Source organism: Dipteris shenzhenensis, chromosome 1, assembly GCF_047967505.1.
Source record: "Dipteris shenzhenensis isolate YYH24624 ecotype China chromosome 1, Dip_SZ_1.0, whole genome shotgun sequence".
NCBI lineage: Eukaryota > Viridiplantae > Streptophyta > Polypodiopsida > Gleicheniales > Dipteridaceae > Dipteris > Dipteris shenzhenensis.
Genome location: NC_141596.1, coordinates 30,841,090 through 30,868,510, shown reverse-complemented (window position 1 = coordinate 30,868,510; position 27,421 = coordinate 30,841,090). Strand labels below are relative to the sequence as shown.

Below are 27,421 nucleotides of genomic sequence, written 5' to 3'. Positions count from 1 at the left end.
ATTTTATTGATTATCCTCAAGTATGAGCAACAGGAGGATGAGTCATGGGACAAAAAATTTTGTCAAGATTTCGCTCATCAGCTACTACCTGTGACAATAGCTACATAAAGATTCTTTCATAACAAATCAAGAACTTAAGGTATTCCAAGTTTTGTTGACTATTCTCTAATGGTGTTCAAGATAGGGCACACCTTTCATTATCTGTAGAGAACGCCTCCTTTGTAGCAAGATACTTGGAAAGGTCATGGAATTTCAAATGGATTAAAAGGGTATTCAGCTTGGTGAATTAGCCCTTACATACAATTTCAACCCAAGATTTTGAATTCAAGGGTATTCAGCTTGATGGATATTTTCCCGTGAATACCAAGAGATTCAACAGATGGGGTTGACAGAATCATTATCTCCTCGGTACAAAGACTTTTTAACATGTCCAAGTGCGGACATGCGAAAGGAACTACCTCCGTGGATTCAAAAGTTACTTGATTTCCCCGAGTTTCGAGACAGGACTCATCGCCAAGTAACCTTGTTTCAATTGAGAGTTATGTTGTTGCTTTCCATAACCTTGATATCAAAGATTGCGGAATGGAATTGATTCAAGAATCATGGAAAGGTTGCTAACCTCAATCTGAGAGTCAAAGTTTAGTTGGTGGCATTCACTAACCTTCAAAGAGAGTTCTTGGACTTTCTTGAAACTCAAGAGTGAGTTCTAGAGGAAGGGGAGTATGTCATGTGCATAGTGTACACTAGGGTTAGGAAGCAGGGTAACATAGGTCAAGGGAAAGCAAAGGGCCAAGTGGCTATTTTTAGCCGATATTGCTATATATAGAGAGGTTCCTTTATATATAGTGCTCGCTTGCTATTCATGGCATTATGCTACTTATAGCGAGGTTTCCTTCTATATAGAGGAGGGACAGTGCTATTGTGGCAGTACAGTTGAGCGCTCCTCAACTAATGGTTGGACTTGGACCTGAGGCCGAGACTCTGGCCATCTACATGGTGGATCATAGGATTGCGTATCGAAGGTCTTCGGGACAGGCTTGGGTGGTAAGGACACCTCAGTTAGATACGGGCCTATGGATGAGTCGAGCTGTAGCCCGTGTGTTAGAGGTGGACAGGAGGATTGAGATTGCCTGCACTTGATTCTGGTCAGATTGGAGTCGAGATCCCATGTTAGTCATAGGGTAGATCCTGCAAGGCCGTGCCAATATGGTAAAGTTTGAACTACAACCTTTCGAGTTGCTTCAAGTAGTATCACAGCAATAACTTAGGATGGTTGAGATAGATTTGCAATGCTTAAATATAACCTAAAAATATAATTTAACTTCTTCATCAAGAACTTCATCAATGCAATTTCAGGCCTTCTAAGTTAGGTACCTTGGAAATGTTATGCCTTGTAATCATTTTTTTGTTTGAGTTCATTGACCCATAATTGATGCAAATACAAATGTAAATACCAACTAAAATTTGGGGAAAATTGACATTCTAATAAAATGGTGATGGACTTGAACAATTTCGCATTTTCAAAAGAGCACAAATGCGTAAGACAATCATTGAGCTGTTGATCGCTTCTCCCAAGAAGGATTTTGGATTGAATCAACATCTCTGCCTCTTTGGTCAATTGAAATCCATTTATGGATCACATTCAGTGTTTGGTACTATGTCTACAAACTCTCTCTCAATGGGACATGGAGTTGCAACTAAGAAAAAGTTCCTATCTTATCACATTGGTAGATGCCGTGCCTGATTGGTCCTCCTCCTTCACTTTGTCAACCTTCTTCTTTTTGCAAGTTAGAAAATGTCCAAGTATGTCGCAATAGAACTTCTTCTCGGTCGTGGGAGATCTGTGGGCGATCCTTGGTGGGAAGGATCGTGTTTTTTAGGGGGGGTGTTTCATGGATAGTTGGATGAGAGATCCGAGATTGAAATACATGGGAAATTGTGGTTTTTAGGTGCGCTCTACATCAGCAAGGGAATCGGCTGAGGCTGCCAGGTGGGCAGTAATATGGCAGGCGCATGGACAGCAGACAGAAATCCTCTTTGGTGTTATTTTAGGGCAGCCTCTAAGGGCCACCCTGGCCACCAGCAAAGGCCAGCAATAGACCCTTGGTGAGGGCACATACGCTGAAGCAAAGGGACACCAGAGGGGGCTAGTAGAAGGGCTGTATAAGAGAAAGCTTACCTGATCGGTAGCAGCAGCAAAAAGGATTGCTTACTACAGTCAACCCTTACACAGTGGAATAAAGAAAGTCTTGAGATCTCACAATGAAAGCTTTGAATGCCACCTCAACCCGTGTGCTTCTAGAGAGAAAGTACAACAGTTGTACAGCCACACAGTCTTACATATAGATGTGTAAATCCACGTACAAAATTCTCAAAAATCTGTACCAACACCGTCAACAAACATCCGCTGAGGTAAGTCACCAAATTCAGGGACTGTTTGCTCATCATACTTCAGTGGCTGCTCTAGGTTGGGCGCTCCTGCAAAATCTCCTCACATGTTTTCTGCAGACAAAACTCCTTCCTTTGCCCTACCTTATGCTCTCCAAAAGTGTGTAGGTCTGTACCAAGGTTTGCTGTCGATATCTAGGACTCCTGCCCTGCAAGAACTTCTGGTGTAGATCCCTTGATCCTTTTGCTCCTCACCCTGAAATGTGACCTGCAGGTAGGAACTCCTGGAATGCATGGAACCCCAAGTGGGGCCCCTTATATAGGTGCCCATCAGCCCACCAGACCCCAGATCTGGCCGACCTCACCAGGTGCACCCTTCTTTCAACCACAGGCTTGTCTATGCTGAACAGTCTGTCTCTTCTTTGCAGGCCTATAAGCCCTGCCCCTGGCACCACCCGATTTGGTGGCCATACATAAGATCAGAGCGTAGTGGCTATACTAACCCGTGCATAGGTAAAGGGTCGATGGTGCGCCTCCATGTGGTGCAGAGCAGAGGGTCTGGATTCTGTGTCATCTCCCACGCCATACACATGGCACAAAACGATGCAGTGACTGACGACAAGGCACAAAACCATGCGTTGATAGTTGGCAAAAATAGTGTACAAGGAACAGACCACCCCTGGGCAGGCTTGCGCATAATTTGCAGCAGCAGGTTGCGCTATGAACAGAGAGACCAGCCCACCCAGTGGCATCTGGCAGCGGTAGACACAGAGACTTACCCCGTACGGGGCATGGCTGACACATGTCATGCTTGGTGCAATGGCGTGGATCCATTCCCCTCGTGCTTAAATTGAGGGAGGGTGTTAAGACCACAAGCCATTCAGCATTTACTCCTGTTGCTGGTCCTGCTGCCCACCTGGCAGCCATTGTACTTGCTGCAGTACGACTGGCAGATATCGCCTCCCATCACCTATTCTTATCTGACTTTTGTCACAATTCCAAGCTGCTACTCAGCTAAATTCATTGCCTACAGCGTCTTCTGCTCGTCGTGCAGGTCACACTCATCGCCTATCAGTTTGTTTTGGTCTCTAGCATTGTCTGCATCTCCTATCATCAGCAAGAGGCCTCTATCTTTATATGCTTTTCAAATGCTAACTTTCTATCATCCTTGCCTACAATTTGATCTCAATTATGATCGGCCATCTCTGCGCCTCACACGTTCAACTGTATCTTCATTTCTTCTGATCACCAGTGCCTCTTACCTTTCCACAGCCTTGTACCTCAGCCCACTATCAATTGGTAATTACCATCCCACATCACTCAATTGGCGATCATCTTCTTGCCTTTACAAACTCGATGCCTTCATAATCCATGGCTATCATCTATCACGTCACTTCCTCGCAAGCCACGTGTTTTGCGTGTGTCACTTCTCCACCAAGATAATTTATGGCATTCACAGGTCGCCCCTTTTCTATGTGACCAGTCTGCTACCCGGCATCTCCAGGATTTTTTTCAACCAAGTGAACCAAGATGCGAGCAGGGGTGCAGGAGAGAGGGCCAATCAACATTCAAATTTGTATTCCATTTCAAGAAAACCATATATACAGAGTATCCATCCAAAACCACACATCGAATAGCCAACGTCCTCCCTTTTCTCTTCATGCTCTTCATACATGGAAATCCTGATCTCCTCTACTCTTCCCCTCTTTCCCATGTACACCACACCTTACCCCCTTTTTAAACTAAAACGATTCCGTATCTCCCTCTAGACATCTTTGATTTTCGGGATTCCTGTCAGATCTGGGAGCTTACTCTGAATTCCATGGCGAAGTGTGTTAAACTAAAATTGAACATAATACTGGTTGACCACTTTCTACCCTATCTAAGGAGGTCCATTTGCCATCCTTACTCATTCCAGTGTCCACACTGGATCCATCTAAAGCAACATAGGAGGATTGAAGGGCAACCCAATGCCCTCACTAGAGACTGTAGTATTCCAAGCCTTTGAGCTTGAAGTTTGTTGCTCACCTTTGAGTTGTTTATCCCACATCAGTGGATGAGATTTCTGTTGGGTTAGCTTGCCTCTTTACTTCTGCTGTAATTTCCAGATTGGCCACCATCTAGTAATTGTATTCAGTGTCGATTGGGGAGAGAGTCACGTTTTCTTGAGTGTCTTCAGCAGCAAAGCAGGCTTTCAGTGACGGAAACAATAACATAAAGACAAAAGGTCATAGTTGTCTTTAGACTCTCTAACCACGTGATATCCCATTACGAATTTCTTACAGCTTAAGCTTAAAGATGTTCATTTTCGAGACAATTACTAAATCAAGAAACCAAGCAAAAGTTTTGTTTGTACTGACCGAAGAGATGAGTGACAAAATATGACAACCGGTGCAGCAAAAAGGGCTGCAATGATTATTTCATCACCAACACCTTCAATAAAGGGCATAGGTGTAACTCGTAAAATTCTCTTGTAGGCTTCGGATCTGCACACCAAAAAGGCTAAAATATAAGCGTTTCGTTGAATGACCAAAGAATTATATTGATAAAATATAAGAGACTCAAACAAGACATGCAATCTATTAAAGATGTGGCTATGGACTGCTGCATCCAGCACAAGCAACCTCTAGGGATGCACTAAATTCATGAGCTTGTGTTCTTCAATCAACTTTTTCATTCAACATTTTAAGATAGCTTTTGAATATGTTCACATTTAGCTTTTGAATATGTTCACATTTTTTCCACTATCATTTTCTCTACTGGATTTGACACCCTTCACTTTGAGCCAAAACTTATTTAATAGCATTCGTACCTAACAAGCCTCTATTTCCAATCCAAATTACTATCCTTTACATGATGAAACTCGAGATCTACTTGAACATTCTCAAGAATAAGCTTGCGTTGGTGAGTTCAACTCTTTTTTAATCATGCCAAGTTTGTTGACTTTAGATTACAACATACATGGTTGTTGTCATACACCAAGCTTACATCAATTTCTGTTACTCTAGTTTGTTGCATACCTCTACATGGGAAATGATAGTGAATGCCAAGGAAAGCATATAAGACCAATGAATAAAGGAAAGCATTTATATTGTTCGTCCTCCAAATGTATTTATTTATTCAAACAATATAAATATCCTCTCTAAATTAAACACTAGGATGACCTACAAAAGGCCCCTATACCTATGAAATAAACAACCGAATAATGGTCTATCATTTATGGTTTGGGGTCTACTGTTTGAAAAATGGGTGATGTGGACTTCTTGAAGGATACAAAGCTGACAAAGGTGGTTGTAAAAGAAGCCTTCGCAAACAGTTTCAGTTGCACAATGCTGGAGATTTACAAAGCACACTCTATCAAAGCCTTCTTGTAGGAGACGGGAGAGCACAAGGAGAGTATGGATGAGACCTTGGAAGACTCAGGTTCCGATCCAATGATTGCTCATAGGAAGCACTGATCCGGAGATAAGAAGAGTTTCTGGACGTAGATTTCAACAAAGAAATTTATCAAACAATCACTACCATCCGGAGGGCGACATCATGCATGAGTTACCAATACCAAGTATGACTCGGGTAGAGTGTGGATGATACGGAGCAGTTTCCGGACGACATAAACCACGCCATCAGAGGACATATGGTGATGTTTGATCTACGGGTGTTTGGACCAGACTCAGGATCCGAACCCAAGGATTGCTCATAGGGAGCATTGATCTAGAGATAAGAAGAGTTTACGAAGAAATTTGTCAGACGGACGCTACCATCTGGAGGGCGACATCATGTATGAGTTACCAACAATGACTGGGGTGGATGTGGATGATACGGAGCAGTTTCCAGATGACATGGACCACACCATCAGTTGATGTTTGAGCTACGGGTGTTTGGACCAGACTTAGAAGATGCCTTCGATGTGTTCCTCAGCTCTCTTCCAGAACAGAGTTGTGCATACTTCAAGGAGTGGGCTGCGACTCATAACAACTCGTTGAGAGGGGGTATGCAACTCCCCGTTTGTAAGCCCCCAAATGAGGGGAGCATGGAGGAGTGACACCTGTCCCATGGAAGAGGAAGATGGAGGGATGAAGAGGCTGCCATATCGGCAGCACACAAGCTGCCATGTGGGCAGCATAGAGAATCCTTCTCAGGTTTGTTTGACCCTCTACAGCAGGCTGAACAGTCCACAGGGAACTGCCATGGATCTGGGGGCTGACCATGGGAATGAAGGGAGAGAACAAAGGCTTAGCAAACAGCGAATCCAGCACAACAGCAGAGACAGCACGGCAGTACAGTGGCTGGAGCAGACTGATGCTGAGCTAGTCGGCAGTACTGCAGGACTGGACAGGTGCTGCAGTAAGTACAGCGCAGGGTCTGAAGACTGCACCAGGGCTGGGGCAGAATCCCAGAGAAGCGCGTGCAGACAGGGCCTTAAATAGGCCTGCAGACTGGCCTGCTGACCAGGAAGGGACAGACTGCATCGGCCCAGTCTGTGGGCTGTCTGATTGGCTGTCGACCAGTCTGTTTGCAGAACAACATTGCAGACTGTTTTAGGCACTTCAAGAGTGCATCCCCAGGCACAAGCATGACCAGGAGAAGGCAGAAGAAAGGGTGCAGCAGTCCGCCATCAGTTCCAGACTTCTGAAGTGCACCAGGGCATTATAGAAGGCGCAGACAGAGGTTCCAGCAGGATGAGACAAAGGCACCAGTAGCAGCAGTAGACCTTAGCTTGTGTGTAGGGCTCATATTCAGTGAGCAGAACACACAGAGGCAGAAAGGGAACTGGCATACTAAGTTTTGGGCTTCTCCCATAGCCACCAAAGACCTCATAGGAGGCATGCAGCAGAGGGAGAAAGCAGCAGATTAGGGCAAAATCTTTGCAGCCTCAGTTCCAGCAGTAGTGGGCAGCACCCAGCTGTCCGCGTAGTGTGGTTTGTGAGTGCACTATGTGAGATACATTTTGAGTCCTCTCTTGGACAGTTTTTTGTCGGTTGCCATGAGTCCTCTCTTGGACAGTCTTTTGTGGATTGCCATATCTTGCTGTCTATTCCAGCATGGAGGTTCATGTTACATGTATGTTCTCCATTAGGATCTACATTTCCAAGTGTGATCTTTTGCGCAATTTGATTCAATTTTCCACTGCGTGTTCTGACATGGTACTAGAAGCTAGGACTTTTGAGCTAGAGGTACATGATCAGATATTTTCCACCAGCTCTGCAGCCAAACTATGACTCCCCAATGAGAGCCTTTATAGGGCCAGACGCCCACAGATCTGCAACTCGCCGACCAGATCCCTGCCCTAGCCGACCAGACCCTGGTCTGTACGGCCGACTGACCCAGACTGTATGACCAACCTGCTGCAGGCCTATAAATGAGCCCTGGCAGCCCTTGTTGGCTGCCTTATGTGCTGCCCTTGCAGGGCCTGCTGCCCTTGTTGGCTGCCCTATGTGCTGCCCTTGCAGGGCCTGCAGCAGCCCCTTCAGTGTCTCTAGCAGTCCTCGGCAGTCTCTCAGCTTCTGTAGCCATAGCTTTTCTGATACATTTCCATACGGAAAACACATACCGGTACAGAAGTATGATTGGAGTATGGTTCAGCTCAATCATACGTGACCCTAAATTTACAAAACAAAAAGCAAGAATGTATAAATTTAATTGTCAGAGTTTTACAGAAATTTCAACTTCAAACTAGGATTAACTTTAAAGTCATGAAAGACAAGTGCTTTTTGCAAAAATATGATTTTTGAAAGGTCTAGGACCCCAACTTTTTAACCAACAAAAAGTCGAGTATGTTTGCCCCTTTCCATACCGGTATGGAAAGAGGAATTTCATACGTGTGATTGGGGTAACCAAACGCATAGTCTAGTTCCAAGAAGCTGCAGATCACACCTAAGGCCATTCATATCCATAGTACGGAGAGAGGAGCATGCACAACATATGTGGGTACATAGTTGCATCCATACGCATACGGATGTTTTTTCCGTCTATATGGCCTTCCGTACTTCTTTTTTTTTTTTTTTTGGGGGGGGGGGGGGGGGTGCGGGGTTTTGTTTTGTGAGGTGTGTTTTTTGGGTGTGGTTTGGTTTTTTGTTGTGTGTGTGTGTGGGGGGGGTGTTTTGTTTGGGAGGGGGGATCGATTTTGTGCCTGGCCAAAACCTTGAAAAACACATTTTTAGCATTATTCTAATCCATACGTTGCTAATCTGGACTCTGTACACTGTTCGCCGACTTTGGCTGTGGTTGGCCTCAAGGATGGTCTCAAGGAGGAGGAGGATGGCACTAATGCAAATAAGGATGAGGATGAGGATGAGCAAGAGAATGAGGATGAGGATGCACGCTGGAGCTTGAGGCTTGAGCCTCATCGGTTGTGAATCGTGATGCATTTCAATTTTCAGCTTTATTTCCGGGCTGTGGCAGCCTTTTCTTCTATGATGTTTTGCCTTTGATGTTTCGGTGTAGTACCTACTTCCAAGTTTCTACTACCTGCTACCTTTGATCATGATGTTTGATCATTGACACTATGTATCAGAATCCAGATTCCAGATGACTCTGGTCTCTGGAGGGCCAAGGCTAGACTCTTTGAACTTCTATGTGTGGGTATGATTCTACTTACTAGAGGCACGTCCAATCTTCCTTGCAATGTGCTACTTCCACACAAATATATCATCCTATGCAAATGAGGTCACCACAAAAGGATAAAGCCCCTATGAGACGATATATGATAACATCATGGAGTTCTCCAAACATGGAGATATCCTCCTTCTTGGTGACTTCAATACACGAACAGGAGATAGACAAGTGGGCTTGTTGGATCTTGAGAACGACTCTCTCACAATACCGTAGCTAGACCCAGCAAAGCTTGGGATAGTGAGACACTCGGCAGATGCACCACATATGACAAAATATGGGCAGCATCCACTTGAGCTGGGAGCTGTCCACAACTTGATTATATACAACGGTCTCTAGAGATGGCCATTATCTGGCGGGCTCACGTGCTTCCCACATGGTGGGGGTACCAATATACTGGATTATCGAATGGGCATCTTGACCTTTGTACCACGAATATATGATTTCATTGTGCCTCCTCCCCCGCTCCGGACTGATAACTCATACCTAGCTTTTAGCATCTCAGCTACCATGCCATCCACAGGGAGAGCCCCACCCACACCCACACCCGTGTCCAAGTCCACCTTGACCATGCCCTTGACCCAATCTACGTGAGTCATGAAGCACGTGAGCTTCTAGATCTACTTGGAGGTGATGCAAACCTTGCAAACCTCACCCATGCCTCAGATATCTTTGTCTCAATCGTACAGGACGTTGCGGCTAGATATTTTCCCATGACACGATTTGCAGCACATGCCTCAGTGGGGACGATGCCTCGGAATCCTGGTATGATGACCAGTGCAGACAAATGAGATCTTACCTTACGCGTGAGCAGTCTTGGGCCATCTTATGACACATGAGAGCAGCGGATTGCACGACTGACACATCATAAGAGGCACGCTTTCCTCACAGACAAGATGGAGGAGGTGATACAATCCTTTCAAGGAGGAGACTCTACCATTGGATGGGGGCTCTTATCCGAGGGGAAGCCATCACAGATCCAGGGGTTTGGCACACCTATGCGAGCTCACTATATGATGTCCCGATGCCAAAGAGCAATCCAACTATCCAACACCTCCCATGTGATAGTGACTTCTCAGTCAACTTGCGACCGGCAAGTGTAGACCATCACTCGTCACCCCCCCTTACTCTAAACTCGATGGTCGATACAATCACACCAAAGGAAAAAACAATACAATCATTTTTAGGGAACAACCCAGGGCACAGTACCCTTACTGACTCCAAATACATTCATTTTAGAGGGACAACTCAAGGCTGAGAACCTTTATTGACTCAACACAAAAAGGACTAGTAGCACTAAACATCATATACCACCTCTAAGAGGAATAGATCATCCAATATAGTAGATAAAGCTTGCTCCTCGGGTCCAGTAGATGTGGTGAAAAGATTCTTGAGCGTGTCCCGTGTCGCCTTGGCTGAACTATTGAGGTCAAGATGATGAAGTAGATTGTCAACCAATCTCAAACCAATAAGCTCTAGTGCCTTGTCATTCTTCCCATCCCAAGCTGTGACTTGTGCTGATTGGTCTTCACCACGAGGACAAGGCTCCATGTATGCAAACTGAGATAATCAGGTGTTCTTGTAGGCATCTGCAGCAAGCTGAGATGGCTGTTCTAGGTCTCCAACCTGCTTCAGTAGACTCTAGGTGTGCAAAAGGGCAGTTATAGGTGGCTGGTGGTGCTCCAAATACGAACCCTAATCAAAACACAGCAAGAAGATGCTCCAAAAGGCAGAACTGAACCAAAAACTTGTCGGCGTTCAGACTGCTCAAAATGCTGCAGCAGGACCGAAAGATGTAAGGCAGCTCAGCTGGACAGCTCCGAAGTGCAAAGACAGGTCAAAGTCGGCTGGTATATGTATGCTGGAGCACTGGAAATAGCTCGGAGCTGCCTCAAAGACCTCGAAGTACTGCAAAAGATGCTCACAAGTGGTCAGCTATGCAACAACAGCACATAAAACCCTAAAGTCGGCGATGAAAGGCTCTGAAATGACTTCGAGGGTCCACACGTGTGAAAAACGCCTTGTTTAATGTGCCCACCAGCCAGCTAACAGGCTGTCAAGGGCACCTAAAGCTCCAAAAACTCCCAAATGGAGGCGACAATGAAGGCAGGCTGTGGAGAGGCTCTAGTTGGGTGCAAACAACTGAAGGAAGGAGGCAAAATGAGGCGAACTTGCCTTTGCTGTCTACTGACAGCTCTTTCTTCAATCACTGCATCATGAATATTGGGATCATTTTGTGCTGGAACAGGAACCTGCAAATCAACATGGGGTGCTGGCTGATCATTGCTTGTTGGAGGGCCTGCAGGAGGCTCATACTGCTGGTCAAAGTCAACTGAATGTTCAGCAAAGATTACATCTCTACTGACAATAATCTTCCCAGTATTTGGTTGGTACAACCAATACCCTCTACTCTCCTGGCTGTAACCAATAATTATGCATTTGATTGCCTTATCATCAAGCTTATGTCTCAGATTGGCTTATCATCAAGCTTATGTCTCAGCTGAGATGGTACATCGACATATGCAAAAGACCCAAAAACTCTCATGTGTGAAAGTGAAGGCTTCCTGCCTTTCCATGCTTCATAACGTATAACAGTCCTCAATGCCCTTGTAGGTGATCTATTCACCACATAGTTGGCACACATCACTGCATCAAGCCTAAATTTATTAAGCAATGACTTGGCCTTAAGCATGCATCTGGCCATCTCCACAGTGGACCTGTTCTTTCTTTCACGAACAGGATTATGCTAAGGAGTTAAGGAGTAGTGCATGAGTGAACAATGCCCCGTGAAGCCAAAAAAGCATCAAACTCCTTTGACATATACTCTCCCTCCCTATCTGTGTTGAGGGTGACAAGCTTGCATCATGATTCATTCTAAACCATATTCAGCCACCTCTGAAAGCATGAGAACACTTCAGATTTGGCTTTTAAAGCATATACCCAGCAATATCTTGTGAAGTCATCAATTAGAGTCATGAAACATTTGTACCCTCCAATGGCATTTGTCCTCATTGGGCCACAGACATCACTGTACACTAGCTGCAATTTCCTTTGTGAGAATTTTGAACAATCCTTTTGAAAAAGAAACCGATGCATCTACCCTCACACACATGTTTGGAAACTGTGTGAGTTTGAGGTACATCATTTGACATGCCTTGTGAATGTAACTTGGCAAGAGCTCTATAATTGAGATGACCCATTCTCTCATGCCAAAGATGAGTTTCAGCAAGCTGTGAACCTGAAATAGCAAATGCTTCAATAGAAAATGCAGTTGAGTGATGATCAAGGTGATAAAGCCCCTTTTGCAAAGTGCCAATGAGAACTATGGCATCGTCATCATGAAGATCATATACCAAGCATTCCTTTTACAGCATAGGAAGCATTATTAGCACATGTGACAGTCCCCCCTCGAGGAGCATTAGCCAAGGAATGAAACAACTGTCTGCAAGAGATTACGTGCTTGGAAGCACCACTATCAAAATACCAAGACTGAGCATCATTAGTAGAAAAGAATGCATCAACTTTGGAGGGATCAAAAGAGCAATGGACAGCCCATGCCCAATCATCCTCGAGAGCATGTGTGTTATGCTCTAGCCGAGATAGCATGACCTCGGAAAGATCGGTGGGCATTTTCTCTTAGATGACCGACTTTTGTAATAGTTTATGTGCGTAGATAAAATGGTCAAGGGAAGTAACTGCCAAGGTCCTAGGTGAGGGTGTATTGGCATCGACTAGGTGGTTCTGAGTGCCCAGGCCTAGGTGCACCTAAATGTGTAATAATGCCAAGGGGCAAATGTTTTAATTGTGCCCCAAGAGAGGGGTAAATGGTGTACTAAGCTAAAGGTCTAAAATGATGACATGTGGCAGGGGGGAACTATCTAGGGAATTGTGGGCTTGTGGATAGGCATGAAGGAAATAAAAGTTACGTATCTTTTGTGTGCATGCAATCTACAAGAGAGGCTGGGAGGAAAACTTAAGATGCCAACGCCTGTGACTACGTATTGCCCGTAATTCGACGGAACAGTGAGGATAGAAAAGTGAGCGTATCATTTGGTATCAGAGCCTCAGGCTGGACAAGGGGACTCATATGAGTTACGTATCAAGAAGGCGCAGGACGTATTGGGGGTGTGAGGCGAACGACGTGTGTTTTAGATGGCTTTATTCGTGCGGGCTTCCATTGATGGAGCGGCTGAGCCGTTGATGGATTCGCTACAAGAGCGGGTACAGCTGTCGCAGGGCAAGGTTCCCGTAGGCAGGTGATAGAAGAGCAGGCTGATTCCATTGCGAGGGACTACGTCTAAGAGACCTGGGAAATCAGCGGGGTAGGCTGACGATGGGCGGCAACCAGCATTAACGGGCTCTTGGTGATGACAGCCTCTCACGCTCGTTTACTTATTCCATTTCAGCAAATTATCCATCCACCATTCCCACCCGCTGCGAAGCTTTCACCACCTCATCTGCCTTCTATCCAAGTTTTCTCCCAAGGATTCCTTGGTAGCAAGAACGTGGGTAAAGCTTATCTACGGAGCAAGTTTTGAGGAGGTGGCTGACGTTCGCAACCTATCCTTGATTTACACGCTTGTTGGCGTTGATTGCATCAATTGTGCTCCGGATCCGTCAGTAGTGCGCGCAATAAGGGAAGGTATAAATGCAGCTATCCAAGCAGTTGAGGCAATCGGAGTAAAACGACCTTGGGTCATGGTCAGCATCAATGATGATGAAGATCTTCACTTTCGCAAAGACTTTGGCAGAAGAAGGAAATTTGGACATCTGGGATTCGTGGAGCTTCCAGGGAGCATCATTTTTTCCTTCTGTATAAAATTTTAGTTTCCAGTTTGCAATCGAATTATTCCTGTACAACAGAGGGAAATTAGAAGTGAAAAAAAAAAATCTATTTTCCCTTTTTAAAGAATGGAGGAAGAGGGACAAGATTCCAGGGCAAATCCTGGTGAATCTAGAGCACGATCTACACAACAAGTGTCCCATCATACAACACCTACTCTGGTAGGTAGGATTTATGTATTAGAAGATGCTTTACAGCAGATCATGAACCAGCAGCTTCAAGTGAACGCTAATCAAAATGAAATTAGAGAGATGGTACAAGCCTTGTCGGCTAGACCATCTAGAAATGAAAAGAGCAAAGCTCCAGCAGAGCCAGATCCCAATATACACTCATCAGAACGTGCAAAGGTCAAGGTACCTAATATTGCCAACTATAGACCGGAAAAGTACGCTGGCCGGATGACCGAGCGCAGTTCTGATGTGATCGAGGTTTGGTTACACAAGTGGGAAGAAGCCTTCGCCATTTGTGAAATCAGATCTGATCTAAAGAAAATCCACGAGACCACTCACCTGTTTATTGAGGCAGCGGATAGATGGTGGATTAAGCAACAGAAAGATCAAGTTGCCCCTACCACCTGGGAAGGGTTTAAAGCTGAATTTAAGAAACACTTTCTTCCACCTGACGAAGAGTCCCGAGCTTGGGATGCTTAAAGAAACCTTCGCCAAAGGAATTTGTCGGTGGCAGAGTACACTGACAAGTTCAGGGAATGTGTTATGAAGATAACAGACCCTCTCCCTATGTCGGTTCACTTGAAAGACTATATCTATGGACTGAACGACAAGATTAAAATGGAAGTTCGGGCTGAATAAGTGACTACATTAGATGAATCCATTGCAGTAGCCCTGAACTACGAGGATGCCAGGAGGCAGACATAGTGGGTTTGTGCAGGCAGGGACTCAGCATGAATACCCGAGAAAAGGGGGATTTCAGAGGAAATGGACTTCAAAGACAAGTGTCTCGCAGCCAAGTGGCCAAACCAAGCAGGTGAAGCCGGTTGAGGGACCAGCAAAGACAAGTACCACCGTTGGAGTGAAAAGAAAAGTAACTCCAATGGCAGCCCGGGCTTGGTCAAAGTCCTCGTTCACCCCTCAGCAAAAAGAAAAAGCTAGAAAAGAGGGATTGTGCTTCGGCTGCCTTCAGTGACATCAATGGAAAGATTGTCCACTAAACAACGATCGTCGCACGGCCAATATGATAATATCTGAATGCAACACGGGAATGTAGGAGAGTCCCAATGCGGAACATATGCAGACGCAATTGGCGGGACCTTCTCAAAGGTTAGTACCTGTATTGTTAAGTGTGTCTGTTACTAAGTTAGTAAGCGGTGCACCTGATAACATCCTTTCAAAGCCCGCAGCAACGGGATATACGGTTTTCGATGAGCCCGAGTTGATTAAAATGAAAGGGCAAGTCGTTTTCGGCTTGGTGGGGTGGGGCCCCACCGCCTCACTTACGGCACACCACCCCGAAAGGAAAAGCGTGGAAGGAAGTGGGACTAGTACCGAGCGAAGGCATCCCGGGGCACTGTGGCGAAGCGGGGGAAGAGCCAATCATGATGTGATTGTGTTGTTTGACTCAGCGTCAACACACAATGTAATTAACTCGAAGCTTATTAAGAGGCTCAAGTTAAAAACTAGTCCGTCTGATTATGCTTATACAGTCAGGATGGCAGACGGAAGTTCAACTGAAGTATGGGACCAGAGGGTTACCCAATTGGAACTTCGAATTCATGACTATGTTGAGAAGCTGGACTTTGAATTGACCAGGCTAGCTCACGCAGATATAGCCCTAGGCATGGCTTGGCATTTTTAAAAAAATCCAGCCATTGATTGGAAAAAGCATATTTACCAGTTCAAGATAAACGGGGTAGAATATGTTTTGCGAGGTGAAAAGGATTTACCTCGAGGACCATTGATTTCAGCCATGGAAATTCAAAAGACTCCAAAAGAGTTTCTGTGTCTGTGTATAGCATCGATAGAGTCGATTGATGATGCATCGGCTAGCACTGAGGCTACCCAAGATGGAAAAATGGCCGAGTTAGCTAAAGAGATATCGGAGAAGTTCTCTGATTGTTTTAGGGATGAGTTACCTTATGGGTTACCTCCAGAGCGGAATGTTCAACATAAAATTGAGCTGATCCCGGGGACAGAACGTGTAAATAGACCTCCCTATAGATTAATCTTTACAGAAGAAGCTGAGGTGCAAAGACAACTGGAAGAATACCTCAAGCTGGGGCAGATTCAACCCAGTTTTTCACCTTTTGCTTCGCCAGTGATATTAAAGAAGAAGAAAGATAATACTTTCCGTCTCTGTATAGATTACAGAGCATTGAATAATATCACTATTAAGCACAGGTATCCGATGGCTCAGATCGATGATTTGCTAGATGCATTACATAGGGCCGTAATTTTCAGTAAGATAGATCTTAAGTGTGGCTACCATCAGATCCGTATTAGAGTCGAGGATGTGCATAAAACCGCTTTTAGAAGTAGGCTTGGTCATTATGAGTTTTTGGTAATGCCCTTTGGACTTACCAATGCTCCAGCTAGATTCGTCATGCTTATGAACGATTTACTACGTCCGTATATCAGAAAGTTTGTAGTACATTTTATTGACAATATTCTTGTATTCAGTAAAAGTATTACTGAGCATCGTGAACACTTGAGAATAGTGTTCACTACTTTGAGGAAAGCCAGTCTTTATGTAAATAAGAAGAAAACTATACTGTGTATGGTTAGACTTGAATATTTAGGATTCATAATTACTCCAGAGGGGGTGGAAATGGATCCAAAGAAAGTGGCTACGATACTGACTTGGCCAATCCCTCAAAGTCTGACCGCTTTGCGATCATTCTTGGGATTTGTCCAATTTTATCGAAGGCATATCAAAGGATATTCCGAAATAGTATCGCCATTGACTGATCTGACCTCAGAGAAAGTACCTTTTATATGGGGACAAAATCAACAAGAAAGTTTTAACACCATAAAACAAGCTGTGGTCACAGGACCGGTGTTAAAAATAGTTGATCCCAGAAACCGTTGTTCCTAGAAACCGATGCAAGTGGCATTACGGTAGGAGCAGTTCTCCTCCAAGAGGGAAGGCCAGTAGCCTTTGAAAGCAAGAAGCTTTCTCCCTCTCAAAGAAATTGGCCAACTCATGAATTAGAGTTGTATGCTGTTGTCCATGCTTTGAAAACATGGCGACATTATTTGTATGGATCAGAGTTTTATGTGGATGTTGATCGTGATACTCTGAAACATTTTTGTAAACAAACTGACTTGAGAGGCCGCCAAGCTAGGTGGGCAGAACTCATGCAGGAGTTTAATTTGACGATTCGGTACCGAAGAGGGAAGGATAATAAAGTTGATGATGCGTTGTCACGCATTATGCATAACATGAGTTTCACGGTGTTAGAGAGTGCTCTAATGGCCGAGATAAGAGAAACTCAAAAGATGGACGAGTTAGTCCAGAGCCTTTGGCCTAAGGCTCATGTATTGAAACCCGAGGAAAAGGATGACCTGGCATCCAGAAAAGGCCAAACTTATGCAAGATATGCCATAAGGGATGGTGTGCTGAAAAGAAATGGCAAGGTAGTAGTACCTAGTCAGAATGATCTCATGCAGAAAGTCATTCAACAGTGCCATGATAGCCCATGTGCGGGACATCCAGGAGTCATGAAGACATATGATCTCGTGAAGCGAGATTTCTTTTGGCCAAAGATGAAAAAGCATATTCATCAATATGTGACACGTTGTTTTTCATGTCAGGTAAGTAAGGCAGAGCGGGTGAAGCCACCCGGACTCTTACAGCCCTTGTAGATACGACTAAGTAGGAGAGCATTTCCATGGACTTTATTGTAGGGCTGCCTACAACACAAGGTGGATATGATTCTATCCTTGTAGGTTGATCGTCTTACCAAGATGGCTCACTTCATTCCAACTAGAGAGTCTGTTAGTGCCCCGCAAGTGGCGGATTTGTTTATTAGACATATATTTCGTCTACATGGATTACCCGGATCCATAGTGTCAGACAGAGATGTCAAATTTACCGGTCATTATTGGACCGCGGTATTTGAGACACTAAGGACTGAGTTGGGAATGAGTAGTGGGGATCATCCGTACGGATGGTCAGATAGAAAGAATCAACCAAATTTTAGAGAATATGCTTAGAGCATATATGTCATTGAGGCAACATACATGGGACAAGTGGTTGCCATTGTTAGAGTTTGCCTACAATGATAGAAAACATTCCTCTACAGGGTTCAGTCCGTTTGAGATGAACTATGGTTATAGGCCTGCGAATCCAACTATAGTTGGAATACCTCAGAAAGTGCCTAGTGCCGCGAACTTTGTGGTTCAAATGCGGGAGATGCTAGCACTTGCGAGAGCTAACATCCACCAAGCAATGGATAGAGCTAAGGCGTATGCGGATGAAAACCGATCCGCTAGAGAATTTAAGGAAGGAGAAAAGGTTTTTCTTAGAGTTCCTTCGCACTCTAAGTCTTTGACTGCAGGAGAGTGTACTAAGTTATCACCTCGATATTGTGGGCCATGGTTAATTCTAAAAAGAATAGGCAAGGTAGCCTATAAATTAGAATTACCACCGGGGTGTAAGGTGCACCCAGTGTTTCATGTTTCTCGTTTGAAAAAATTTTTGCATACCGGTGACTTACTAATCGAAGGTGTGGTTTTGTTTCAGGAGATAGAGGATAATGCAAGACGCAAGCCAACAAGAATCCTGGACCGAGGAACAATGCAAGTGTGCAATCGGAAGATACCCACGGTGTTGGTTGCATGGCATGGTCTACCTCTATCGAAAGCTACCTGGGAATCCGTATACCAGTTACGGAGAGTGTTCCCAAATTTCATCATCGAGGACGTTGATGCTTGAAGAGAGAAGGAATGTTATGCTCTAGCCGAGATAGCATGACCTCGGAAAGATCGGTGGGCATTTTCTCTTAGATGACCGACTTTTGTAATAGTTTATGTGCGTAAATAAAATGGTCAAGGGAAGTAACTGCCAAGGTCCTAGGTGAGGGTGTATTGGCATCGACTAGGTGGTTCTGAGTGCTAAGGCCTAGGTGCACCTAAATGTGTGATAATGCCAAGGGGCAAATGTTTTAATTGTGCCCCAAGAGAGGGGTAAATGGTGTACCAAGCTAAAGGTCTAAAATGATGACATGTGGCAAGGGGGAACTATCTAGGGAATTGTGGGCTTGTGGATAGGCATGAAGGAAATAAAAGTTACGTATCTTTTGTGTGCATGCAATCTACAAGAGAGGCTGGGAGGAAAACTTATGATGCCAACGCCTGTGACTACGTATTGCCCGTAATTCGACGGAACAGTGAAAATAGAAAAGTGAGCGTATCAATGTGCATGTGAGGCATCTGCTGGCTCATGGGATTCAATTGCATGTGAGGCATTTACTGTCAATCCTGCTTTCTTCTCCGAAGCAATGCACTTCCTACATTCTGAAATTTCATGCCTTGGCTTGCGACAATAGTTGCATCTTTTCTTCTTTGACTTATCTGCTGTATTTTGAGATACATTGGAGGAAATGCCACTGTTAGGCGCATATTTAGGCTTACCCATAGGCTTGGAAGCCTTGCCTTTTCCTTTCTGCTGATGAAGTAAATGCATGATCAGGAATAGTAGCTTGCCTATTAGCACGACTTTGCTCTTCCTGCAAAAGCAAAGTGACTAGCTGATCAGAGTAGTGGTTTGGATTACCCATGGCCACTACTCGAAGGGTTGTAGCAAACCCTTGATATGTATCTAGCAGCCCATTCAATGTGGTACTGACAAGCTGAGAATTTGTCACCACCTCATCAATAAATGGCAAGTTGTTCCATGAGGTCCTTGACCTTGGTCAAGTATGCATCCATAGAGTCACCTTCATTCATGCTGACTTCCTGCAATTGCCTTCTTAAATATGCAACACGTGACTCATTGCGAATCTGATAAAGAGAAGCCAATTTATCCCAAGCATCCTTTGCTGTCCTGCATGACCGGATGTGTGGAATAATGATTCTCTTGCATGATAAAGCAATACAGGAATGTGCATTTGCATCTCTGGCATCCCATCTTGTTTGTTCCTGAGTTGGAGGAGCAGCAACAGGGTGCTAGAGGATAAAGCATCAAGAGGAGTCCCCTCTGCAAAGGCACCAGCATTAGGGGCAGCCACTGCAGTATTGGCTGGCCTCAGATCAATCCCAGAAACAATGTTCCAAAAATGTCTTGCAACAAGAATATATTCATGAGATAAGACCACATCGGATAGTTGGTGCCATCCAACTTATCATCTTCACGAAGAACGCCAAATAAATCATGATTGTTGCCAGCCATTGCAAATAGGACAAGTCAAAAATGCACTAACAAAGTGACCCAAAAGATAGCCTCAAGGCTTGCAACTGCAAAAAAATAGGACTTGCTGTCCAAATCTGGAAAAGCCCCAAATTAAGCTGTAATTTGCAAATGTGATCAAATGGCCTGCAATTTCTTGCCAAATTCACTGCAAATTTGAAAGTATCCTGCAATCTGCTTGCAATAGACCCAAAAGCCCCAATTTGTAGAGCAAAGCTGAGCCAAAAATAGGGCAAATTCAGGAAAAACCCCAAATTGTCTGCAAATCTGCAATCTACCTGCAAAATCGTAGCCCAAATGCAAAAGCCCCAAATGTCACCAAAAATTGCAGATCTACTGCAATGTCTGCTCCCAAAATCGAAGCCAAACAATGGCTAAATGCACAGCTGAGTCTGTAAATGAATCCTACCAATAGATGACGGACACGAGACACCTTCAGCCTGCAAAAGAATCTACAAGTAGGAAGTGCTCTGATACCACTATAGGCTCACGGAAGCAAAAGGATGCAAAAGAGTGGAGCAAGAAGTGGAAGCCGTCAAATCAACTAGAATGAAAATGAAAGAGAACCCTAGGACCTAGTGTCCTAGTGGTACCACTAGTACTAGGTGTCATAAGACACTAAAAGGAGTAGGTGACCTAAGTGCCAATAATTAAAGCTACATGGCACATACCAGGGCCTAGAGGGCATCAATACGACCGGGAGAAGATGGCCTACACCAACCCCGAGACTGACTTGTTTTTCAGTTTGTTTCTGATACTGGATAGATTGATCTAGCCCACTATGCATGCAATTGCAGTTGACTATTTATATACTATGATTATGACTTTGTTAGCATAGATTAATACTCAACAAGGGTCCTAGCATGCCCTTTGCTTCAGCCCACTGAGGCTTATATGAGTTCGGTTTTCTGTGTACTTTGTCCCATAGGCCCGCGAGGCCTCCCTGGACGTTAATATATCTTTCTTTCTTTCTCTCTCTCATCTCATCAGAGAGCCACTAGGTTACCTGGATATACAGAACCTGAGCATGTACTAGGAGTGCTAGCTCTGAGCACCTATCTCTGTTATTTTGCTTTTGCTACTCTAGTATTTGGACACTTGATTCACTAGTTTAGCATTTTAGCACTTTAGCTTTCAGCAAGGGTCTTAGTGAACCCTTTGCTTCAGCCCTCTATGGCTTGTATGAGTTACTTTTTGGCTTGTACTTTGTCTCATAGGCCCGCGAGGCCTCTTACAACGTTAGTACATCTCTCTCTCTCTCTCTCTCTCTCTCTCTCTCTCTCTCTCTCTCTCTCTCTCTCTGCCCAACCTAGCCGCCTAGCCTCTCCCCTCCGCTCAGCCCTCACACGGCTTGCCACCTAACCTCTCCACTCCTCTTAGCTTTCACCTGCTTTCAACCTTCATAGCCTCTCCGCCTACCTACTTCCCTGCCCTTGTCTAACTTCTCAATTCCTGCCTAGCCTAGCAGCGAACTAACCTCGAATTGGGCTAAGACCCCTGGCCCAGTTCGAGCGTTCGTTAGCTTGGGGTCCTGCACATATGACCAGCATGGAGAGGTCTAGCCTCTCCTCGAAATCAAAATCCTCCCCCCTCTCTACACCACCGACTTCGACCAATCGAGTACAGTACTCCACAATTGTAGCTAAGATGCCTTTCCCGTAGGCACATACATACTATAAAGGAGGTTTAAATTGGCCTATCATTGGTCACCATGACATATCTTTTACTTACAGCAAGAGATTCATGACTTAAAGATGCAATTGGCAGCCGTGACAACTAAACTTCAGTTTTTGAAGGACCTGGCAAGCAAGGCAATCATGTATTTATTTATGAAGGCATGTAAGGCTTCCCTACCCACTCCTCAACTAATCTCCACAGTTAAAGACTTCATTCACTTTGAAGTACAAACAGTCAAGAAGGAGGTAAGTGTGGAAGTTGAGACAAAGGCAAAGGCAAGTAAAACTGACATTCAAGAAGAGATTAAGGAGCCTGAAGCCAAATGTGAAGCCAAACCCACTCCTCAACTAATCTCCATTTAAAGACTCCATTCACTCTGAAGTACAAATAGTCAAGAAGGAGGTAAGTGTGGAAGCTGAGACAAAGGCAAAGGCAAGTAAAACTAACATTCAAGAAGAGATTAAGGAGCATGAAGCCAAATGTGAAAACTCACTGAAGATTCGGATAGGACGACTTCCTGAAAACTGGTACAAGGATGAGGACTCTTTTAGTGAAACTTTAGCACAGGTCAAAGCAGCCATGCCCAACATTGAATGGAAGGATGATGATGGAGATGATGACGATGAGGTAGCAACTAATATCAAACACTCCAAGGGACATGCCGTCATCACTTTCAAGTCATGTAAACTACAAACCAAGGTTCTTCGCCAATCACATAAGCTGAAAGGAACTAAGGTATGGATAGCTGAGGAGCTCACACGAGCTTAACTGAAGAATAAAGCGACTGAATTAGCGAAGGTTAAAGCTGCAAGGAAGGATGGAAAATGGGCAGTATACTGTGAAGGCATGGCAATTATCAAAGAATTCAAATCCAAACCAAAAGACTCAGTCTCAAATTGATGTATGGCCGATTATATGTTTTTATGCTTTATTAGATGTAGCTACTCTAAATAAATAGAGATGTTTTTGCACTCTATGGGAGCTGCCATGTGCCCTCCCTAAACTGATGTATTAGTTGGTTTTGTGCTGTCCCATAGACCTGTTGGTCTTCCATGGACGTTAATAGAATCTCTCTCTCTCTCTCTCTCTCTCTCTCTCTCTCTCCCCCCCCCAAGTACAGCTTGGATGCCCAGCCCCCTTGCTCCCACAAAATGAGATCAACAGTATTGTATGGTTGGATCTATTCCAACTCGGGGAACAAGGAGTTCCCAACCGAGATTCAAACCACTTTCTAAGAGTATCAAAGGGTAGTGGCCAAATGCCAGTTTCGTCACATTAGTTGAGGATCGAGGCAGGGAGAGCTGCAGGCACACACCTAGGAAGCAATGGATCTGCAAATTACTCACACTAAAGGAGATGGAGACAAAGGAGCATTTCCTATGCACGTGCCCAATCTTTTATCAAATCCGCAGACGATACCATTGTCTCTTTGAAGAGGGGCATGGTTTTGGATCACTCTCTCGGCTCCATGACCAGGTCTATGTTGGCCTCTATCTGATTGAAATGCGGCAACACAAAGATACCCTACCTAGATTAGATCGAACAACAGGAGGAACTGTGCCAAGCACGACATGTCACAGAATTCAACGCATTTGGGTCAGCCCCAGGATATAGCGGAGTAGAGGAGGAGCTAGCTGACATGAGGGCAGAGTGCGTCACCAGGAAGAGACAACGCGGAGCTGCCAAAGACACGGAGACTACATACGATACAAAGGCTGATGAGAGCACGCACAATGAAGGTCTGGGCTATCTCAACTCTTCTCAGAGGGGACTGTCAAAGCCGATACGTCACCCTTGATAGTTGATAGTCTCCGGGTTATATATCAGTTTTTGAACTCATCAAAGTGAAAGAAGCAAGGAAGGAAGGTAAATGGGCGGTCTACCGAGATGGGCAAGCACTGATAAGAGATTTCAAACCTAAACCCAAGGACTCTCAGTCTTAAACTCATGTTATTCAGATCACTCTTACATAATACCTGAATGTAGTTATGTTATGCTATTCTAATAATCTGGGGCTGAGTTGTTGTACTCCCCCACAGACTCTCAGTCTCTAACTCATGCTGTAGTTTTTGGTTTGTGTATTTTGTCCCATAGACCCGCAAGGTCTTCCGAGGACGTTAATCTCTCTCTCTCTCTCTCTCTCTCTCTCTCTCTCTCTCTCTGTGCTACGGATCGAGGCAGAGGAGCTGCATACCCAGAGAGCAGAGGATCTGCACACTATGCCCGATGGAGGAGATCGAGACAAAGGAGCACTTTCTATGTGTCTACCCATGGCTTTGGTCCACTTACGCAGCTAATGCATTTTCCTGATCAAGTTTGTGTTGGGCTCTATCTGATTGAAATGCGACAACAGAGAGATATACTGATGCGACAGACCCGAGAACAGCAAGGATTGATGCCACAGGCCACCGAGATTGACGAAGCATAGACACTTGTTACGGATTTCTATGCATCTGAGTCAGCTGCCGATGAGGTTGAGGGAGAGGGAGAGGAGCTTAATGAGATGAGAGCATCATGGACTAGTAGTAGGAGTCCCCACCACGATGCTGCTAGATGAGAGGCACGCACTCCAGGTGAGACACAAAGAGGGACCAGAGCACACGAGATCGTAGTTCGGCCTATTTCAGTCCCTCCTCAAAGGTGACCACCAGAGACGAGACGCCACCCTTGACGTAGCCCACCGGATCTAGAGATCAAGGAGACCATGCCCTCCACAAATAGATCGACAGACAGATATACGAGAGCTCCTCACATCTCATCAAAGAGCCACCAGGTTTCCTGGATACATGGAACCTGGGCATTAGCTCTAAGCACCTGATACTCTTCTGAGATATTTTGCTACTCTACTATTCTGCTCACTAGCTTAGCACTATAGCACTCAATAAAGGCCTTAGTGCGCCCTTTGCTTCAGCCCCTAGTGGCTTGTATGAGTTACCTTTTGGTTTTGCACTTTGTCTCATAGGCCCGCGAGGCCTCCTGCAGACGTTAATACATCTTTTCTCTCTCTCTCTCTCTCTCTCTCTCTCTCTTTCTCTCTCTCTCTACACATCTGGTTCCCACCAAATGTCTTCATTGTGTATATTGCCATGATCTAAACACCCACTTTTCGATTAGATCTAAGACTTTCATTCTTTCTCTCTCTTCCTTCACACCATGCCAGACCATGTGAGCCAAGTTTGGAAAATTTGTGACACGATCACCTGTCTCCAGCCATTAGCTATATGGCAGTTTTAAATGCAGCTGTTCAGCAAGTTGCTATTTGGCTCCACCACAATGGCATCTTTAGAGAACTCAAAATAACACATCAAACCCACTACCTATCTATAACACATCTTGACCTATTGTTATCCTAAAAAATGGACAACTAAAACATGACATCATAACCTCTCGAGTCCAAAAAAAATTTAAAACCTCTCAAGTCATACACAGAGCAAAAAGCAGTATATAATACACACCATGACTAAATGAAAGAGCAAAAGCGGCTTTGTATTTTGTTCCACATTCCAGCATGGCACTTTCAATGGCAAAAACACAAAATATAATTGATTCTGTGAGATTTGCCTTTGCATAAACAAGCCACAAAAGAAGTTCATCATACGGCAAATCCTTTCATGACAACACACCTCTCCTTCCTATGTAGTATCATAGCTTCCACACAGTGCTGTGCAATTATGCAAGGTAACCTGATTCTAACGATCTCCTAACAGGCTCAAAACGCTGGACTCAAATGAACTTCCTCCAGGTCCCTCATCAATCGTTTGGCTGAAGTCAATTCAATATCCCCTAATCTTTCAGAACCTCTATGACCAAGTCTAAAGTCGTGGCAAATATAAGTCACCTACATATCGTTGGGCTGTAACATATCCCCTAATCTTTCACAACAACCTCTATGACCACTTCTAACGTCGTGGCAAACATGTTAAGGGCATTCCATGAAAACAAGGCTTCAGATTCTGCCACAGCTACTGGGCCCCTGATCCTCGTGTCATGGGTACATGATAATGTGCCACTGCTAGTAATTGACAGAAGGTTCATGAGACCCCCAATCGTGCCAGTGCCTGAGGTAGACATTCAGGTGCTTGGGACTTGTAGGTTCCTGCTCTAGATCCTTGGTTTCTGATCCAGCGGTCGTAAATAATGAAGCCCCATAGTAAACTCTTGAATACAGGATGAATCCTGCATCAATACGTGATCCCGCAAAGCTCCAAACTCCGGACTCATTCCTTATATATCATGTAAATCCAAGTTTCGTAGGCAAACTGAATACGATACGTTGATCCAGATCATAGCAATCCAAGTAGGCATCATCTCATGACGCGTACGTAGATACCCATAAACTCCCAGCATAAGAGCCAGAACGGCGGTCTTGAACATTTCGGTCGCGCAAATCGTAGACAAGGTCTAGACTCTCAGTAAAAGCCCTCACACGGAGACCATGTATTTGGTCAAATATACAAAGGACAGTGAGAGGGCAAAGAGGATCTTCTCTCAAGGACAATCTACATTCGCTCTTCAAACTTGCTGATTGTCACGTTCCAGAGGAAACACTCCATTAACACCCAAATGTACGAGCGCCTAACGAGGCAAAGTTAAGCAACAGAGAGATAGCTTCGCCTTCCAAGGCAAGGAGAGGCAATTCATTCTCCAATTTTCGGTCGCTAGGAAGCAAGCTGTCCTGAAAAATACAGCCTACGACTAATAATTCTACAGGAAGCACGCTCTCCTGAAGAATACAGCTCGAAGGCGATGGTGGCGGAACTCCGATCTGATCTGCCGATACAAGACCCTACATGCATTGTCATTAAGCTTGGGTAATGTAATCGTGGAAGGGTAAAGACCGATTGTCTGTAATAGCATTGTTGATTGAAGGTGCAAGGCAGCAACAAATGGAGAAACAAAATGCGAGGGATAGGAAAGAAGAAAACCTGAGGCGAAGGAGATGCGGAGAGGCAGAGGCGAAAGTGGAGAGCAACAAAACGGAGAGAAATTGGTTACAAGAGAATGAAGAAGGGCAAGACTAAATGAAGACCATTTGATGAGACATTGTCGCCCCTCTGCCTTCCTCTCCTTTCTTATTTTATATTGTCATGGAAATGCATATATTTCTATTTTTCTATCATCATAATATATATTGAAGTCGCATTGGAACCATCCCTACTTTCATTGGGACCATCTCAAACGCTCATGTCATCCTCTCTCGCTCTTGCCACCCCCTCTCCCCCTTTGGCCCGATGTTCGGAGGGGGTGCACACATTTGACTCTTGCTCTCTCACACATCATTGGCTGGTTCACACCTCTAATTTCGTTCTGCCACAGCTGCAACGATCGATGCTTGGGCGAGGGGGGACCACGGGTGACCACGCCTCCTTCCGCCCGAACAAATTCCAAAATCGAATAGACTGCACCATGTCATTATACGGCTAGTGTGTCCGCACAGTCTGAACTTGCCCTTAGCACCTCAAGACCTTGGTGCTCTCTTTCCCACACTCCCTCCTTTTGCAATCCCCCCCCCCCCCTCCTCAAGACCCAGGTGCCCTC

The 27,421-nt window shown here is 44.8% G+C and overlaps 1 protein-coding gene across 1 annotated transcript in view; it reads right to left on the bottom strand.

The window, feature by feature from the left end:
* The window catches only part of LOC147905688 (uncharacterized), an 84,559-nt gene extending 57,625 nt beyond the window's left edge, over window positions 1-26,934 (bottom strand). The window contains exons 1-2 of the mRNA XM_087381229.1: window positions 26,809-26,934; window positions 4,749-4,874 (exon numbers count right to left, since the gene is read on the bottom strand). Coding sequence (XP_087237355.1) covers window positions 4,749-4,837 — 89 coding nt within the window. The 5' untranslated portion in view covers window positions 4,838-4,874; window positions 26,809-26,934. The remainder of the gene's footprint in view (window positions 1-4,748; window positions 4,875-26,808) is intronic.
* Between the last annotated feature and the right edge of the window lie 487 nt (window positions 26,935-27,421).